Here is an 18,790-nt window from a genome sequence, read left to right on the forward strand (position 1 = left end):
CTAAATGATAAGGGATCTGTCTTTCCATGTATTCGCAGCACATTACACTTGCCTGCATTGAGATTCAATTGGCATTCCTTGCATCATGCGTCAATTCGCTGCAGATCCTCCTGTATTTCAGTACAATTTTCCATTGTTACAACCTCTCGATATACCACAGCATCATCCGCAAAAAGCCTCAGTGAACTTCCGAAGTCATCCACAAGGTCATTTATGTATATTGTGAATAGCAACGATCCTACGACACTCCCCTGTGGCACACCTGAAATCACTCTTACTTCGGAAGACTTCTCTCCATTGAGAATGACATGCTGCGTTCTCTTAACTAGGAACTCTTCAATCCAATCACACAATTGGTCTGATAGTCCATATGCTCTTACTTTGTTCATTAAACGACTGTGGGAAACTGTATCGAACGCCTTGCGGAAGTCAAGAAACACGGCATCTACCTGTGAACCCGTGTCTATGGCCCTCTGAGTCTCGTAGACGAACAGCGCGAGCTGAGTTTCACACGACCGTCGTTTTCTAAACCCATGCTGATTCCTACAGAGTAGATTTCTAGTCTCCGGAAACGTCATTACATTCGAACATAATACGTGTACCAAAATTCTACAACTGATCAACGTTAGAGATATAGGTCTATAGTTCTGCGCATCTGTTCGACGTCCCTTCTTAAAAACGGGGATGACCTATGCACTTTTCTAATCCTTTGGAACGCTACGCGCTTCTAGAGACCTACAGTTCACCGCTGCAAGAAGGATGGCAAGTTCCTTCACGTACTCTTCGTAAAAACATGAGATAGTAATTGGTACAAGTAGCATGGGTACTCTCATTCTGTGACATCGGACATTCCACAAGAATTCTTGTTTCCTATGTCATCAGTGTCCTGTGTCTATGTTCACCACAGCAGACGCTATGTTACCACCAAAGTAAACCGCAGCACAGGATGACGACGAATGTCTCGCCAATGGGCGGCACACCGTCTCTGCAGAGCCGTACGCGCCGATAGTCCTCTGTGTGTCGTATTGCTCCCGATTTCGAAGCGGCGCGCTCGGAACCCTTTCTCTGTAAAGGACTGCGTAGTGACAAGTGCACCACATAGGTTTTAGCTCCAGAGAACCGACTTGTGTCCCAGTGGCTGCCCATGACCCTTTGCTACTGAGTGTAAACACTTTTCTTGCCTGCTGAACCTTTTGTTTCACTCTACAGCAAGTGTTACTACCCTGTTAATTGTTGGCCATACTGACCACGGCCCGTGTGCTGGTTGTCTCCCACAGGGCCGGCAGAACCTGTACAGCGCCGAGGGCAGCTTCGAGTGCCTGGCCTGCGCCGAGGGCTGCGACTCGTGCGTCGACGAGCGGCCGTGCGTCGTGTCTCTCAACTGGGTGATGCGCACTGCCATCCTGGTGCTCTCGTGCGTCGTCATCTGCTGCCTGCCAGTCGTCGTGCTCTTCACGTGGAAGTACGGCAACGTCAAGGTCAGTCGCTCCACCACGTGCGTCTACATTACCAGGCCAAAGGCCTCTGGCCCACTAACAAACTCGAATTTTCGAGGTTCTCAACAATAACACCTGTCTTATTTCTGACCTCGGATCTTTCTAACGAAGGTGGAGTAGCACGTCTTTGTTACACTGCCTGACAAAGAAGTTAAGCATCCATAAGAAGAGGAGGAAACGAAATGAAGCTTCCGGGGTTCAGAGGGTATGTGAGGTTATTTGAGTGATCACAATGTCCAGTTAAATTTAGAAATACGAGTATCTTGGCAGTGCGAGCCCACTTATCAATATGATATCACACTCCAGCCGTTGTGGAACCATATACTGATCCCGATCTCCTAAACGCGTTGTACCTTCTCTGAGGCAAGCTGACCAGCAGTTGTTGTAACTATGAGATTGACACTGGCACTTTGATGGAGTTGCCGTCCGAATTGGCCCTACTCATATTCTATCGGGGTCGAATGGTTCGAATGGCTCTGAGCACTATGGGACTTAACATCTATGGTCATCAGTCCCCTAGAACTTAGAACTACTTAAACATAACTTACCCTTTTGACATCACACAACACCCAGTCATCACGAGGCAGAGAAAATCACTGACCCCGCCGGGAATGGAACCCGGGGACCCGGGCGTGGGAAGCGAGAACGCTACCGGACGACCACGAGCTATCAGGATCGGATTTAGGATTTTTCTTACTCTCTCTCTCTCTCACACACTCTCACTGTCCCTCTCTCTCTCTCTCTCTCTCTCTCTCTCTCTCACACACACACACACACACACACACACACACATATATATATATATATATATATATATATATATATATATATATATATATATAATATAAATAATTCGTAGGGCTACGGGTTGTATGGGACAAGCATTATAATTTTGAAAAATGTCATCACGATAGAGTTGTATGAGAGGTTAAACTTTAAGGACGCACGATGTCTGAGTTTCATCAATGACTACCACCAATGACGTGATGTCATACCCGATTACTCTCCACTCGGTAATGACAGTAGAAACACCGTTGTGCGGCCAACGGCCTTACCGCTGTGGTAGTACCGGTTCCCGTCAGATCACCTAAGTTAAGCGCTGTCGGGCTGGGATAGCACATCGATGGGTGACCATCCGGTCTCCCGAGCGCTTTTGGCCACCGGGGTGCACTCAGCCCTTGTGAGGCTACCTGAGGAGCTACTTGATTTAGAAGCAGCGGTTCCGGTCTCGGAAACTGACATACGGCCGAGAGAGCGGTATGCTGACCACATGCCTCTCCATATCCTCATCCAGTGACGCCTATGGGCTGAGGATGACACGGCGGCCGGTCTGTACCGTTGGGCCTTCATGGCATGTACGGGAAGAATTTCGACCACTGTGCATCTCCTGAATACTGCAAGAATATAAGCTCTCCTCATACTCGCCGACTACGGTCATCGGGTGTTGTGCGGAACCGCTGATCTTCGCTGAACACAGAGCGACGACGTTTATCAGCAGTCCATTGTTTGCACTCACACCACCACTCAGAACGCAGCCGATTCCGTTGTTATGTTAACGGCAGCCTACGCATGGACGATAATTGTCTAGTCTGGTTGCTAATAATCTCCGACCACTGGTGCGGGATGTTACAGGTTGTTGCATGGTGTCCATCTCTTGTTCTCTGATGGGAGGCACAGATGTGCAAGGGTTACATCGTGCTTCGTGCACAGTAAAGTGACCCTCCCTTTTGGTGGTCACACATGTTCAATCGGAAACTCGACAATAAGTATCCCTGTACTCACGCTCCCATTCGGTAAAACATGTACAATTGCTTTGTCTAAGGGTCCCATAAATCTGCATATTGAACCCTTTGTCCAGCCGACCAAATATAGACCTGCAATGACTCTCTGTGATGTGCAGATAACGCTGTCCCCTACAAACACGTGCTATCCAGCTGCCATTCACAGTGATCACTCAACATTCGTCAGTATTGCCTCTCTCTTTTCCTAACGTCAAACTGATCGTCATCTAGCGCATCCTCAATTTTCTTTCCCATTCTTCTGTATATTATTCCTGTAAATAACTTGGAGGCATGAGCTGTAAAACTGATTGTGCAATAATTCTCGCACTTGTTAGCTCTATCCATCTTCGGAATTGTGTGGATGATGCTTTTCCGAAAGTCAGATGGTATGTCGCTAGATTCATACGTTCTACACACCATCATGAATAGGCATTTTGTTGCCACTTCCCCCAATGATTTTAGAAATTCTGATGGAATTTCATCTATCCCTTCTGCCTTATTTGACCTTAAGTCCTCCAAAGTTCTTTTAAATTCTGATTCTAATACTGTATCCCCTATCTCTTATGAATCGACTCCTTGCTTTTAATGTCACCGAAGGTTGTTTTGACTTTCCTGTATGCTGAGTCTGGCTTTCCAACAATCATTTCTTTTTCGGTGTCTTCACATATTTTACGCAGCCATTTCATCTTAGCTTTTCTGCACTTCCTATTTATTTAATTCCTCAGCGACTTGTATTTCTGTGCTTCTGAGTTCCCCGGAACGTTAATGGGTTCCTCCTATCATCAATCAATTGAAGTGTTTCTTCTGTTACCCATGGTTCCCTCGCAGCTACCTCCTTTGTACCTACGTTTTCCTTCCAAAATTCTGTGATTGCTCTTTTTAGAGATGTCCTTTCCTCTTCAACTATACTGCCTACTGAGCTATTCCTTATTGCTGTATTTACAGCCTTAGAGAGCTTCAAGCGTATATCGTCATTCCTTAGTACTTTGGTATCTCATTTCTTTGCGTACTGATTCTTCCTGACTAATGACTTAAACTTCAGCCTATTCTTCATAACTACTATATTGCGATCTGAGTCTATATCTGCTTCAGAGTACGCCTTACAATCCAGTATCTGATTTTAGAATCGCTGTCTGACCGTGATCTAATCTAGCTGAAATCTTCCCGTATCACCTGGCCTTTTCCAAGTATATATCCTCCTCTTGTGATTCTTGAACAGGGTATTCGATATTACTAGCTGAAACTTGTTACAGAACTCAATTAGTCTTTCTCCTCTTTCATTACTTGCCACAAGTCCACATTCTCATGTAACATTTTCCTCTACTCCTTCCCCTACAACTGCATTCCAGTCCCCCATGACTATTAGATTTTCGTCTCCTTTTCCTCACTGCATTACCGTTTCAGTATCCCCATACACTCTATCTCTTCATCTTCAGATTACGACGTCGGCATGTATACCTGAACTATCGTTGTCGGTTTGCTGTCGATTCTGATAGGAATGACCCTGTCACTAAACTGTTCACAGAAACACACTCTCTGCCCTACCTTCCTATTCATAAGGAATCCTACACCTGATATACAATTTTTTCTGCTGTTGATATTACCCTATACTCATCTGACCAGATATTCTTGTCATCTTTCCACTTCACTTCACTGATGCCTACTGTATCTAGATTGAGCCTTTGCATTTCGCTATTCTGCTATTCTAGTTTCCCTGATGTTGTGACTTGGCAAGACAGCCAAGCCACTATGAGATAGCCTATAGGCACGCGTTTAAGCTCACGCAGGCTGGCGTGAGGTCTGGAACAGTTAAAGGAGTTCAGTCTAGTAAAAAAAGTACGTAGCTTCTGGAATACTTAACTTTAATCCATAATTGGTGAACATCGGTCTGACGGTATATGCATCACAAGATAAATAGCAAATGATAATGGCGCCTTGCTAGGTCGTAGCAAATGACGTAGCTGAAGGCTATGCTAACTATCGTCCGGGCAAATGAGAGCGTAATTTGTGAGTGAACCATCGCTAGCAAAGTCGGCTGTACAACTGGGGCGAGTGCTAGGAAGCCTCTCTAGACCTGCCGTGTGGCGGCGCTCGGTCTCCAATCACTGACAGTGGCGACACGCGACGTATACTAACGGACCGCGGCCGATTTAAGGGCTACCACCTAGCAAGTGTGGTGTCTGGCGGTGACACCACATTCCTCCCCCGCAAATCGGCGTACGATTGTGCTATAAGGCTTCCGCCCGCCGTGGGGAGGACCCCATGTTGACGTATGCGACGAGGTAGGGAGCCTAACAACAGGCGAGGCTGTGCCACCCGCACCCTGCCATTCGGTCCGAGGGGAGCTAGGAAACGCCTGAAAACCTAGTCCAGGGTTCACGCCAACATGCGGTGTACGCGCCCGTAGAGAGACAGGAGGGACCGAAGGGTCGACCTCCATCGGGTCGGGGCACCCGACGGGCGAAGACGTCCTATGGTCCGGAGCGGGCAAGAGGTCCATGGCGGAGGACAACGGGTCACGGGAGGCGATCGACGGCGCGTGACCCAGGGAGGCGCCCGGCGGTTGCAGTGACGCGTCCACTGCGGGCGTCGCCGGCGGGCGAACAGGTGGCGGCGGCGGTGGCGGCGCGTCGCCATGGGGCAAAAGGGAAGGCATCGTCGGTAACACCTGGGGCTGAGGCGAGCCAATAGATGGGTCCCCAGGGCGCTGACTGGACGGCACCGTCGCTGAAAGCAGACGGGGAGCGGCAGAACCCGTGCGACGACAGAGGCGCAGCTGATTGAGGTGCCGACGCACCTCACCAGAGGCCTCCAAAACCAGATACATAGCGCGGCCGAGATAGTGAAGAATGCGCCCTTCGAGCCAACGCCATGAACCCCGATAGTTGCGATAGTAGACAACGTCGCCTGGGGCAAAAGCAGGTGTCAGCCGCTGCACAGGAACCTGATGCGGCGGATGTAGCAAAGACATCAAGGTTGGATGAGGACGACCGTGGAGCAACTCAGCCGGCGAGCGACCATCTCGGGGCTGAGAGCGATACGAGGACAAAAAGAGCAATAACGCGTCCTCCCGAGAATGCGACTCTTTCAACTTCAACATCTGGGACTTGAAAGTCCTGACCAATCGGTCAGCGGCACCGTTTGACTGCGGCGAAAACGGCGCGGACGGCACACGTTGAATACCATTGGCCTTGCAGAATGACTGAAATTCTGCGGACATGAATTGTGGGCCATTGTCGGAAACAATAGTATGTGGAAGACCTTCAATGCAAAAGATAGCGGATAACGCTTGGATGGTGGCAGATGACGTCGTGGAAGACATCCGGACAACAAAAGGGAAATTACTGAATGAATCGACAACAACCAACCATCGAGCATTCCAGAAAGGACCAGCAAAATCGATGTGTAGGCGTTGCCAAGGGGTAGCGGCTTTCGGCCATGCAAAGAATTTCCGCGGTGGTGCGGATTGTTGTTCGGCACACGCCATGCAAGAAGAGCACATATTCGTAATTGCAGCATCGATTCCGAACCAAGTACAGTGCTGACGAGCAAGTTGTTTCGTTCGCACTATAGCCCAATGTCCTTGGTGGAGAAGACGTAAGACAGAGGACTGTAACGAACGAGGCACCACGACCCTGGACTGATCGTTATCAGAACGCAACAGCAAAACACCACGTCGAACAAAACGTCTCTCCATGTGAGCAAAAAATCGGCGAACCAACGGATCCTCGATGTGTGACTTTGACAAGGGCCATTGCGTAGCAACAAAACGCAAAACGGTAGCAAGGACAGGGTCAGCAGCTGTGGCTGTAGCTACACGACGAAAATCAATCGGAAACGATTCGACCACGTCATCGGTTTCGGAATCAATGAACATGCAAGCTAGTTCGGAAGAATCGAATGCTCTATCCTCAGCAACAGGCAAACAGGACAATGCATCGGCGTTTCCGTGCTTAACAGTGGACCGATACAAGATATCGTAGCGGTACTGCGAGAGGAAAATAGACCAGCGAATGAATTTCTGCGCTGTACGTGGAGGTACAGGCTTGTTCGGATGATAAAGGGATGTCAAAGGTTTGTGGTCTGTGATGATGGTAAAGTGACGACCATACAAGAAATCATGAAACTTAGTAACACCAAATACGAGAGCCAAAGCTTCTTTCTCGATCTGTGAATAATTTCTTTGCGCAGACGAGAGCAATTTGGACGCAAAGGCAATAGGGCGATGGTGCGATCCATCTTTGTGCGCAAGCACAGCACCGATCCCGAAATCCGACGCATCCACCATCAACAAAAGGGGTTTCCGGGGATCGAATGGCATAAGGCAAGTATTGGAAAGCAACGCCGATTTCAACTGGCGAAAGGCGCGTTCGCATTCCGTCGTCCAGACGAACGGAACACCTTTACGGCGTAAGCGATGAAGTGGAGCTGAAATGGAAGAGGCGTGGCGCACATAGCGATGATTATAATTGATTTTTCCCAGCACACTCTGTAGCTGCTTCAAATTCTGCGGCGAAGGCAAGTCTTGTATGGCACGGAGGTGCTCTGGACTGGGATGTATGCCTTGGGCATTGAGTACATGGCCCAGGTACGGTAAGTCACGAGCAAAAAACACACATATGTCCTTCCGCAAGCGAAGACCATTTTGTAGCAAGACCTGAAATAATGTTCTGAGATTGGCTAAATGTTCTTCTTCCGTCTTTCCGGAGGTCACAATATCGTCCAGATAGTTTGTTGCAGTGGGGACCGACGCACAAACAGTTTGTTGATATTGCTGAAACAATGCAGGGGCGGAGGCACACCCGAATGGCAGTCGTTTGAATCGATACAAACCAAGATGCGTGTTTACCACCAAAACGCGCTGGGATTCTTCGGGCACCGGTATTTGCAAGTACGCATCTGCTAGGTCCAACTTCGAAAAATATTTACCCGGGCACAGTTTGTCAAAAAGATCTTCCGGGGGGAGTAAAGGAAAAGTTGCAGTCACTAGTTGTGGATTCACTGTTGCCTTGAAGTCCACAAAAAGTCTCAATTTTCCGGAAGGTTTTGGCAAAATTACTAAGGGTGATGCCCAGAGAGAAGCCTGCACACGTTCAATCACACCTTGTGATTCCAAATCGTGTAATGTTCTTGCGACCTCATCACGGAATGCGTGGGGAACATTGCGCGCTCTGAAAAATTTAGGTTGTGCATTTACTTTCAGTTCCAAATGTGCTTTATAGTTCTTAGTGCAACCAAGGCCCGGCGCAAAAATGTCTGCAAACTCTTCCCATAGACGAGAAACACTGTCTGAAGGCACAGTCTGGTTCACTGATAGGACCTGATTGACTATAGGCAAGTTAAACAACTGAAAAAAATCGAAACCAAACAAGTTCACTGCCGAAGAAGAACAAAGGACATACAATGACACAAGTTTTGTTTCACCTTTGTATGTTGCAAGAAGGCTGCACTGTCCTAACACAGGGAGCCCGTGACCTCAATATGTAATGAGCTTTACATTTGCGGCACGCAACGGAGGTGTGCCCAGCTGTTTGTACGTGTCTGGATTGATGAAGGAAACTGCAGCTCCGGTATCGAGCTGGAATGGTATCACGTTGCCATTAATGTCCAAATCTACAAAAAGTTTATTGTCCTGCTGACGACAAGAGCGACTGTCTCGTGCAACGTGAACTGACACTGGTACAGAATCACTTGCGACTTGGCGGGATTTCCGGCGATGTCGACGCACACTATTTGTGGGACAAACACAGTCACTGTTAGAGAGAGTGGCACTGGGCGGAGTGGAATGAACTACAAGAATTTCCATGGGCGAAGGTTCATGAGCCTGAGTATTCTGGGTTCGATTCTGATTCCGGCGCGAAGCAAAGAGCCTGGAATGGGTGGGAGTGTCCGATCTGAGCTTTTTCTGGCAAACACTTTGAACATGTCCTTTTTTATTACTTCCTGCAATATCTAAAGCCCTAGAATACATCGTCCATGAACAGCTGACGGATTACCTCAAAACTCATAACATCCACGACAAATATCAGTCAGGCTTTCGAAAGCACCATAGTACAGCAACTGCATTAATCAAAGTAACTGATGACATTAAACATGCTATGGACAGGCGTGAAGCTACCATCCTAACACTGCTTGACTTTAGCAAGGCTTTTGATACAGTTGACTTTGATATATTACTAATTAAAATGAAGCAGCTGAATTTCTCAAACAGCTACCATACCAAAAAACAGTAAAAGACCTTGGAATAATCTTGGATGAACACCTAAACTGGGAAGAACAAACAGTCACAGCTTGCCGGAAATCGCTCTCCTCCCTACATGCAATTCCAAAATTTAGAAAAATATTTCCAACCCATGTTAAACAAAAATTAATCCAAACACTAGTCTTGCCTAATCTTTACTACTGTGATGTAGTTCAACACGGCACAAATAGTGAAAATTCGAGATGCCTCGAGCTAGTGATGAATGCTTGCGTTAGATACGTATGCAATATACGGTTGTATGATCATATCAGTCCTTCATACTCCCAGCTATTGGATACGCCTACATACGGCACGCGATCTCCACACGATGTGCTTACTTCATCGATTTCTTAGCCACTGGTGCCCCCAATACTTATCTTCTCACATTAAACACCTATCATCATTCCACAACCGCAATACCAGATCGGATACGTCTAGCATATTGGCTGTACCTTTACATAACACAAAATCTTTCTCCGTGTCACTCTCCATCTCAGCCATACGACTATGGAACGCGCTCCCCTGTGATCTGCGTCTTATCCAGAACCACTCAACATTCAAGAGGGAACTCAAGACTTACATACTAGGGACGGTATAGCCACCATTGTTGTGCTCCTCTCATCTTTTTCTTTCTCATCTCCATCATAGCTTCGAATTTTACCATTCTATTTCTCTTCCTCTAACCGATCTACCTCTTCTATATCTCTTTCACCCCATTCTATCGTCTTATGTCTCTGCTTGATGAGAATAACTCACAAGCTGCAAGAATATAACGAGAAAATTCCCAACCAGCAATAGGACTGACAATCATAAAACAAAAATATGTTTACTTACATATACATAGTCATTATTATTATTATTATTATTATTATTATTATTCTTTATTGTTATAATTATTTTTTGAGTGTTATAATTATCATTGTACTACTTTTATAATCTCTATTTTTTTTTCTTTAACATTAATACTGTATAACATGTTATATGTCCTCAATGTTCTGTAGAAACTGAAATTTGTTGAATCTGAGTATGCCTGGTTAGGTGTAAGAGAGGGCCTGAAGGCCCTAATCTTGCCAGGTAAAATAAATGCATAAATAAATAAATTAAAAGCAAATAGCTTTGCGTGACGGGCAATTCTCACGTGAATGTCTAGTAGCACACTGCGGGCATGATTTCACTGCATTTGCTGGCTGTCGCGGTACATGTGGCTGAGAACTTGGTGGCAGCTCGCCCGGCGGGCTGGTTAACGCGACACATGGCTGGGGAAGTTTCAAATGATTCCTGAGCAAAGTCAAGTGTGTCCTGCCGATCCAATATGTGCATCACTAGTTGAAGGGAGGGATTGACTAGTTTCAAAATCTGTTCCCGTATACGAACATCAGAAACGTTCAGTGCAATTGCATCACGTACGTTAGTGTCTGAATAAGGAAGTCCACATTCACACTCAAAAGCACAATCCCTAGTAAGGCCTTGCAAAGTTGCAACCCACTCCCTATTAGTCTGACCGGCCGTACGTCTTGTATGAAAGAAGGTATACCTTTTCACAACTACATTGACTGATTCTTTGAAATATGCATCTAATGCAGTCAAAATTTCGTCGTAGGACAGAGTTGCTACGTCGCGTCGGGGAAATAATTTCACTATCACACGGTACGTCTGGACGCCTACAGATGCTAACGAAAAAGGCTGCCGCTCATTACCTTGAATTCTGTGGGCGGCGAGATGGAATCCAAATTGGTGTGACCACTCCGTCCAGCTTTCCAGTGCCGCATCAAAAGGACGAAAAGGTGGTGCAACTGTGTGTTGTGGCAGCGTGAGCGGTGGAGCGGCGGCTGCCGCATCGTTTTGCATTGCACGTTGACCCTGGACGAGCTGTCCAAGGGCATCCAATAAGGCCTGCGTCTGCTGATTCTGCAAGCGATAAAATTCGGACAGTACATCTGGAGATTGTGGCGAAGCCATGACACAAGTAAATCAGGGCAGAATTGGTACAAACGAGATTTGGCTCGTCGCCAATCCCATCCTCGTAGCCAAACTGTTGTGACTGGGGAAGATAGCCAAGCCACTATGACCGGTAGCCGAAAGACACGCGTTTTAGCTCACGAAGGCTGGCGTGAGGTCTGGAACTGGACACGGAAATGAGACCAGTAAAAAAAGTACATAGCTTCTGGAATACTTAACTTTAATCCATAATTGGTGAACATCGGTCTGACGGTACATGCATCACAAGATAAATAGCAAATGATAATGGCGCCTTGCTAAGTCGTAGCAAATGACGTAGCTGAAGGCTATGCTAACTATCGTCTCGGCAAATGAGAGCGTAATTTGTGAGTGAACCATCGCTAGCAAAGTCGGCTGTACAACTGGGGCGAGTGCTAGGAAGTCTCTCTAGACCTGCCGTGTGGCGGCGCTCGGTCTGCAATCACTGACAGTGGTGACACGCGACGTATACTAATACACCGCGGCCGATTTAAAGGCTACCACCTAGCAAGTGTGATGTCTGGCGGTGACACCGCACCTAACACGCGCAAGTTTCTGACATTCCACGTCCCCACTCGTAGAACGTTATCATTTCGTTGATTAATCAATCTTCTTCTCATGGTAACCTGTCCCTTGTCAGTCCCCCATCCGTAGACCCGAATGGGAGACTATTCCGGAATCTTTTGCCAATGGAGAGATCATTATGACACTATTTCAATTGCCGGCCGCGGCGGTGTAGCGGTTCTAGGCGCTCAGTCCGGAACCGCGGGACTGCTACGGTCGCAGGTTCGAATCCTGCCTCGGGCATGGATGTGTGTGATGTCCTTAGGTTAGTTAGGTTTAAGTAGTTCTAACTTCTAGGGGACTGATGACTACAGATGTTAAGTCCCATAGTGCTCAGAGCCATTTGAACCATTTTGAACTACTTCAATTACAGGCCACATGTCCTCTGGATACATGTTACGTGTCTTTAATGCAGTGGTTTCCATTACCTTCTGCTTCTTCATGCCGTTGATCAGTGCTGAACCTGACCCCTCAGGGGCAGTTTCCCACCCCAAGGACAAGAGGGTGCCCTGAACATCTGTCCGCTCCTCCGCCCTCTCTGACAAGGCTGTTGGCAGACTGAGGCTGACTTTTTATGCCGGAAGTCTTCGGCCCCCAAGGCTGATTATTAATCAAAATTTGAACAGCAGTAGGATTTGGACGTGGGACCGAAGACGTTAAGATTATGAAATATAGACGCTACCCCTAGACCACGGGCCCACGAACTCCTCGATCCTGCATCCGAAATGAGATGTATGTGAGACAGACTATGACACAGCGCCCAGTCGGCACTGAATGGCCAGTACACGGCAATATTTATTCTACATTTACAAACAGTTCTGAATTTATTTAAAAACTGAAAGCATTCAATGAGTTATTGTAAGCTGAAATGAAGAAGAAACAATGATGCTTTGGACGAGAGTATGATTAAGTACGCAAGGCTCCATTGCCTTATAATCATAAAAAAATGTAGCTTAATATAATGGTGCATTTGAATTGCTAGTTGTGGAATATACGAATATGCTGAGGTATGGTTCTTTTTCATTCCTCGGCTTACTGAGAAAAATGTTCATCAATGCTGCATATGTGTCCGCGTTCAGCAAGAAGCAATTTCTGTTGTTAAGGACGATTCTGCAGATAAAAGGACTTCAGCACGGGTAACAATATGCCGGTGCAAATGCCGTACTTCTCAAATAACATCCTTTCTCTGAAAGCATTTCTGGAATGCATCTGGTAACTTACGTCTTAGCGCCCTGATCATGGTTCGTATCCTCAAATAATACCACCAAAGCGTAGTGATCCTATTCAAGGCAACATTTTCCCTAAAAACATTTATGCGTGTCCTCATCTGAAACGTTGAGTCGAATATCGAGAATTTTTCCATAATTACAGTACTGCTGAGAAAATATCTGTTTTTAATTCTAGGCAGGGTTGCCTAGTCAAAACAAACCGAGACGTCAGTCAAAAAATGGTAGAAGACGACAAACCGGAAAATGAAAGTATGATATTCCAAAGCTAAAAGGTGAAAGAAATATAAAGCAACGCAAACCGGTTATCGAGAACATGCAAATTATAATATCGAGTTTATTACAGGTGTGTCTGCAATTCAATTGTGATACATTTATAAGTAACTAACAATAAATTCACATATACTGTATGTAAACCAAAGTACAAACTTTTTCTAAATTTCAATTAGTGTGAAAAGTCTCTTGTTGTTGTTGTGGTCTTCAGTCCTGAGACTGGTTTCATGCAGCTCTCCATGCTACTCTATCCTGTGCAAGCTTTTTCATCTCCCAGTACCTACTGCAACCTACATCCTTCTGTATCTGCTTAGTGTATTGATTTCTTGGTCTCCCTCTACAATTTTTATCCTCCACGCTGCCCTCCATTGCTAAATTTGTGATCCCTTGATGCCTCACAACATGTCCTACCAACCGATCCCTTCTTCTAGTCAAGTTGTGCCACAAACTTCTCTTCTCCCCAATCCTATTCAATAACTCCTCATTAGTTACGTGATCTACCCACCTTTTCTTCAGCGTTCTTCTGTAGCACCACATTTCGAAAGCTTCTATTCTCTTCTTGTCCAAACTGGTTATCGTCCATGTTTCACATCCATACATGGCTACACTCCATACAAATACTTTCAGAAACGACTTCCTGACGCTTAAATGTATACTAGATGTTAACAAATTTCTCTTCTTCAGAAACGATTTCCTTGCCATTGCCAGTCTACATTTTATATCCTCTCTACTTCGACCATCATTAGTTATTTTACTACCTAAATAGCAAAACTCCTTTACTACTTTAAGTGTCTCATTTCCTAAGCTAATCCCCTCAGCATCACCCGATTTAATTTGACTATATTCCATTATCCTCGTTTTGCTTTTTTTGATGTTCATCTTATATCCTCCTTTCAAGACACTGTCCATTTCGTTCAACTGCTCTTCCAAGTCCTTTGCTGTCTCTGACAGAATTACAATGTCATCGGCGAACCTCAAAGTTTTTATTTTTTCTCCATGGATTTTCATACCTACTCCAAATTTTTCTTTTGTTTCCTTTACTGCTTGCTCAATATACAGATTGAATAACATCGGGAAGAGGCTACAACCCTGTCTCACTCCTTTCCCAACCACTGCTTCCCTTTCATGCCCCTCGACTCTTATAACTGCCATCTGGTTCCTGTACAAATTGTAAATAGCCTTTCGCTCCTTGTATTTTACCCCTGCCACCTTCAGAATTTGAAAGAGAGTATTCCAGTTAACGTTGTAAAAAGCTTTCTCTAAGTCACAATTGCTAGAAACGTAGGTTTGCCTTTCCTTAATCTTTCTTCTAAGATAAGTCGTAAGGTTAGTATTGCCTCACGTGTTCCAACATTTCTACGAAATCCAAACTGATCTTCCCCGAGGTCCACTTCTACCAGTTTTTCCATTCGTCTGTAAAGAATTCGCGTTAGTATATTGCAGTTGTCACTTATTAAACTGATAGTTCGGTAATTTTCACATCTGTCAACACCTGCTTTCTTTGGGATTGGAATTATTATATTCTTCTTGAAGTCTGTGGGTATTTCGCCTGTCTCATCCATCTTGCTCACCAGATGGTAGAGTTTTGTCATGACTGGCTCTCCCAAGGCCATCAGTAGTTCCAATGGAATGTTGTCTACTCCCGGGGCCCTGTTTCGACTCAGGTCTTTCAGTGCTCTGTCTAACTCTTCACGCAGTATCTTAACTCCCAATTCATCTTCATCTACATCCTCATCCATTTCCATAATATTGTCCTCAAGTACATCGCCCTTGTATAAACCCTCTATATACTCCTTCCACCTTTCTGCCTTCCCTTCTTTGCTTAGAACTGGGTTGCCATCTGAGCTCTTGATATCCATACAAGTGGTTCTCTTCTCTCCAAAGGTCACTTTAATTTTCCTGTAGGCAGTATCTATCTTACCCCTAGTGTGACAAGCCTCTACATCCTTACATTTGTCCTCTAGCCATCCCTGCTTAGCCATTTTGCACTTCCCGTCGAACTCATTTTTGAGACGTTTGTATTCCATTTTGCCTGCTTCATCTACTGCATTTTTATATTTTCTTCTTTCATCAATAAAATTCAATATTTCTTCTGTTACCCTAGGATTTCAATTGGCCCTCGTCTTTTTACCTACTTGATCCTCTGCTGCCTTCACTACTTCATCCCTCAGAGCTACCCATTCTTCTTCTACAGTATTTCTTTCCCCCATTCCTGTCAATTGTTCCCTTATGCTCTCCCTGAAACTCTCTACAACCTCTGGTTCTTTCAGTTTATCCAGGTCCCATCTCCTTAAATTCCCGCCTTTTTGCAGTTTCTTCGGTTTCAATCTGCAGTTCATAATTAATAGATTGTGGTCAGAATCCACATCTGCCCCTGGAAATGTCTTACAATTTAAAACCTGGTTCCTAAATCTCTGTCTTACCATTATATAATCTATCTGATACCTTTTAGTATCCCCAGGATTCTTCCAGGTATACAACCTTCTTTTATGATTCTTGAACCAAGTGTTAGCTATGATTAAGTTATGCTCTGTGCAAAATTCTACAAGGCGGCTTCCTCTTTCATTTCTTCCCCCCAATCCATATTCACCTACTATGTTTCCTTCTCTCCCTTTTCCTACTGACGAATTCCAGTCACACATGACTATTAAATTTTCGTCTCCCTTCACTACCTGAATAATTTCTTTTATCTCGTCATACATTTCATCTATTTCTTCATCATCTGCAGAGCTAGTTGGCATATAAACTTGTACTACTGTAGTAGGCATGGGCTTTGTGTCTATCTTGGCCACAATAATGCGTTCACTATGGTGTTTGTAGTAGCTAACCCGCACTCCTATTTTTTTATTCATTATTAAACCTACTCCTGCATTACCCCTATTTGATTTTGTGTTTATAACCCTGTAATCACCTGACCAAAAGTCTTGTTCCTCCTGCCACCAACCTTCACTAATTCCCACTATATCTAACTTTAACCTATCCATTTCCCTTTTTAATTAATTCTAACATACCTGCCCGATTAAGGGGTCTGACATTCCACACTCCGATCCGTAGAATGCCAGTTTTCTTTCTCCTGATAACGACGTCCTCTTGAGTAGTCCCCGCCCGGAGATCCAAATGGGGGACTATTTTACCTCCGGAATATTTTACCCTAGAGGACGCCATCATCATTTAATCATACAGTAAAGCTGCATGTCCTCGGGAAAAATTGCGGCTGTAGTTTCCCCTTGCTTTCAGCCGTTCACAGTACCAGCACAGCAAGGCCGTTTTGGTTAATGTTACAAGGCCAGATCAGTCAATTATCGAGACTGTTGCCCCTGAAACTACTGAAAAGGCTGCTGCCCCTCTTCAGGAACCACATGTTTGTCTGGCCTCTCAACAGATACCCCTCCGTTGTGGTTGCACCTACGGTACGACCATCTGTATCGCTGAGGCACGCAAGCCTCCCCGCCAACGGCAAGGTCCATGGATCATGGGGGAAGAAGTCTCTTACGATTATCTTAACAATTACTTAAAGAAAATAGTAACCGGACCGACTTTTTCAGAAATAATCTACACCAGTAATTCAAATGCAAGGTGTGCGTATCCATCTATACTAGACGGAGTTCTATGGTGCTTTCACTGGGAACTTCAACGTAGACGGTTGCAATGTGTCAGGGGAAAAAAATACCCACACATATTGCAGAAATGTATGTATGTATGTGTGTTCCATCTCCTCTCCGAAACCAGGGGACTAATTTCTATCAAACTTGAAGCACATTCCCTTACTATCTGGAAAGAATTACTATGTGGTTAAGGTATACCAACCTATTAAACGGGTGGTGTTGAAAAGGAAGTGCAGCTCACGACACGGGAATACCCAGATTTTATTCATCCACTATTTGAAAAATGAACCACATAGTTACTTCCAACAAAGTTTACACATAATTTCAAGCCTTTAGAATTTCTATTCTCGCTGACACTCTCTCTCCCCTCTCCCACACAAAATTATGAAAGGAAAAATATTTATCGGAAACTGCATTTTCGCTGTTCTTATTCGCACTAGGCAAAACATTTTAATATATCACCCCTTGATTAATAACAGTGATCGCGACACATTTTTCAGTCAGTGTTCACATTTACGACTGAATGTACCTGTAAAATTATGTCATTGAATGTCACATCGTTCAGATATACGACCTTACAAACACTGATATGAAACTCTGCCGTATCACCCATGAAGCTCAAGTTTATTATTACTAACCTGCAGAGCTGATTTCCATGAAATATGGTAACGGGATTTCGTGAACCTAGAGGCAGAACGTAAGATACATTTGAAAGTGAGAGGTTTATCACAAAATACTTCATTTTAATAATAATATGTGAGTTAGGGAAAAATATTGTTCTTTGAAAGGGCTGTCTGCTCTTTGACTTTTGAACTTTATAATACTTGTGGAAATGCTTTTATTGGCTGATATATCCTACGTGATACGATTCAAAGTGATGAATACATCGCTTATGCAATAACCCACGCTTGCATACTCTTTCTTGCATCACGTACACGTTGCATAATGTATAGCTGAAACTTGCGCTGTCTAGTATTTGCGAAAGAAGCCACTTAGTGATTTCCAACATTTACACGTAATTTCAAACCCATACGAAACTTCTTCTCACCTAGAGCACCCAAAATAGGTTGAAGGGAAAAAAGTTCACCACTTACCACATTTTCGCTGTTCCTGCAGTAAAACTGTCGCATCAGGCATGACGCCAAGCCGTTTAAATTTATCACTTCTTTGCTACTAACTTCATTCGCAACAGATTTAGCAGACGGTATCCTCATATGCCGCCGAAGGTACCTAGAAAATTATATACCTCTACGACACATTGAGAGCGGCAGGAGGAGATGGACAGAGAAAGGGAAGAGAGGGAGATGGACAGGGAAAGTGGAAGAGAAAATGGACATACAAAAGGAATGGAAGATGGACATAGAGAGGGAGCAGCGGAAATGTAGAAAGACACGAGAGGGTAGCAGATGAACAAAAAGAGGAGCAGGAGGAAATGGGCAGAGACTGGGGGTTGGAGGACAGGGAAAGCGAGAAAGAGTAGAAGGAGATAAAAGACGTATAGAAATAGGGTGAAGGAGGGGATGCACAACTAGAATTCATAAATACATACTTGGGAAAAGCCGGGTACTCAGCCAGTGTTGCAATAAAACACAATGAAATTTGTTCTCTCTTGTTGTTGTGGTCTTCA

The 18,790-nt window shown here is 44.9% G+C and overlaps 1 protein-coding gene across 1 annotated transcript in view; it reads left to right on the forward strand.

The window, feature by feature from the left end:
- The window catches only part of LOC124799203 (probable G-protein coupled receptor CG31760), a 418,997-nt gene that overhangs the window by 176,390 nt on the left and 223,817 nt on the right, over positions 1 to 18,790 (forward strand). The window contains exon 4 of the mRNA XM_047262738.1: positions 1,278 to 1,478. Within this exon, the coding sequence (XP_047118694.1) occupies positions 1,278 to 1,478 (201 nt within the window). The remainder of the gene's footprint in view (positions 1 to 1,277; positions 1,479 to 18,790) is intronic.

This window comes from Schistocerca piceifrons, chromosome 5, assembly GCF_021461385.2.
Source record: "Schistocerca piceifrons isolate TAMUIC-IGC-003096 chromosome 5, iqSchPice1.1, whole genome shotgun sequence".
NCBI classification, from domain to species: Eukaryota; Metazoa; Arthropoda; class Insecta; order Orthoptera; family Acrididae; genus Schistocerca; species Schistocerca piceifrons.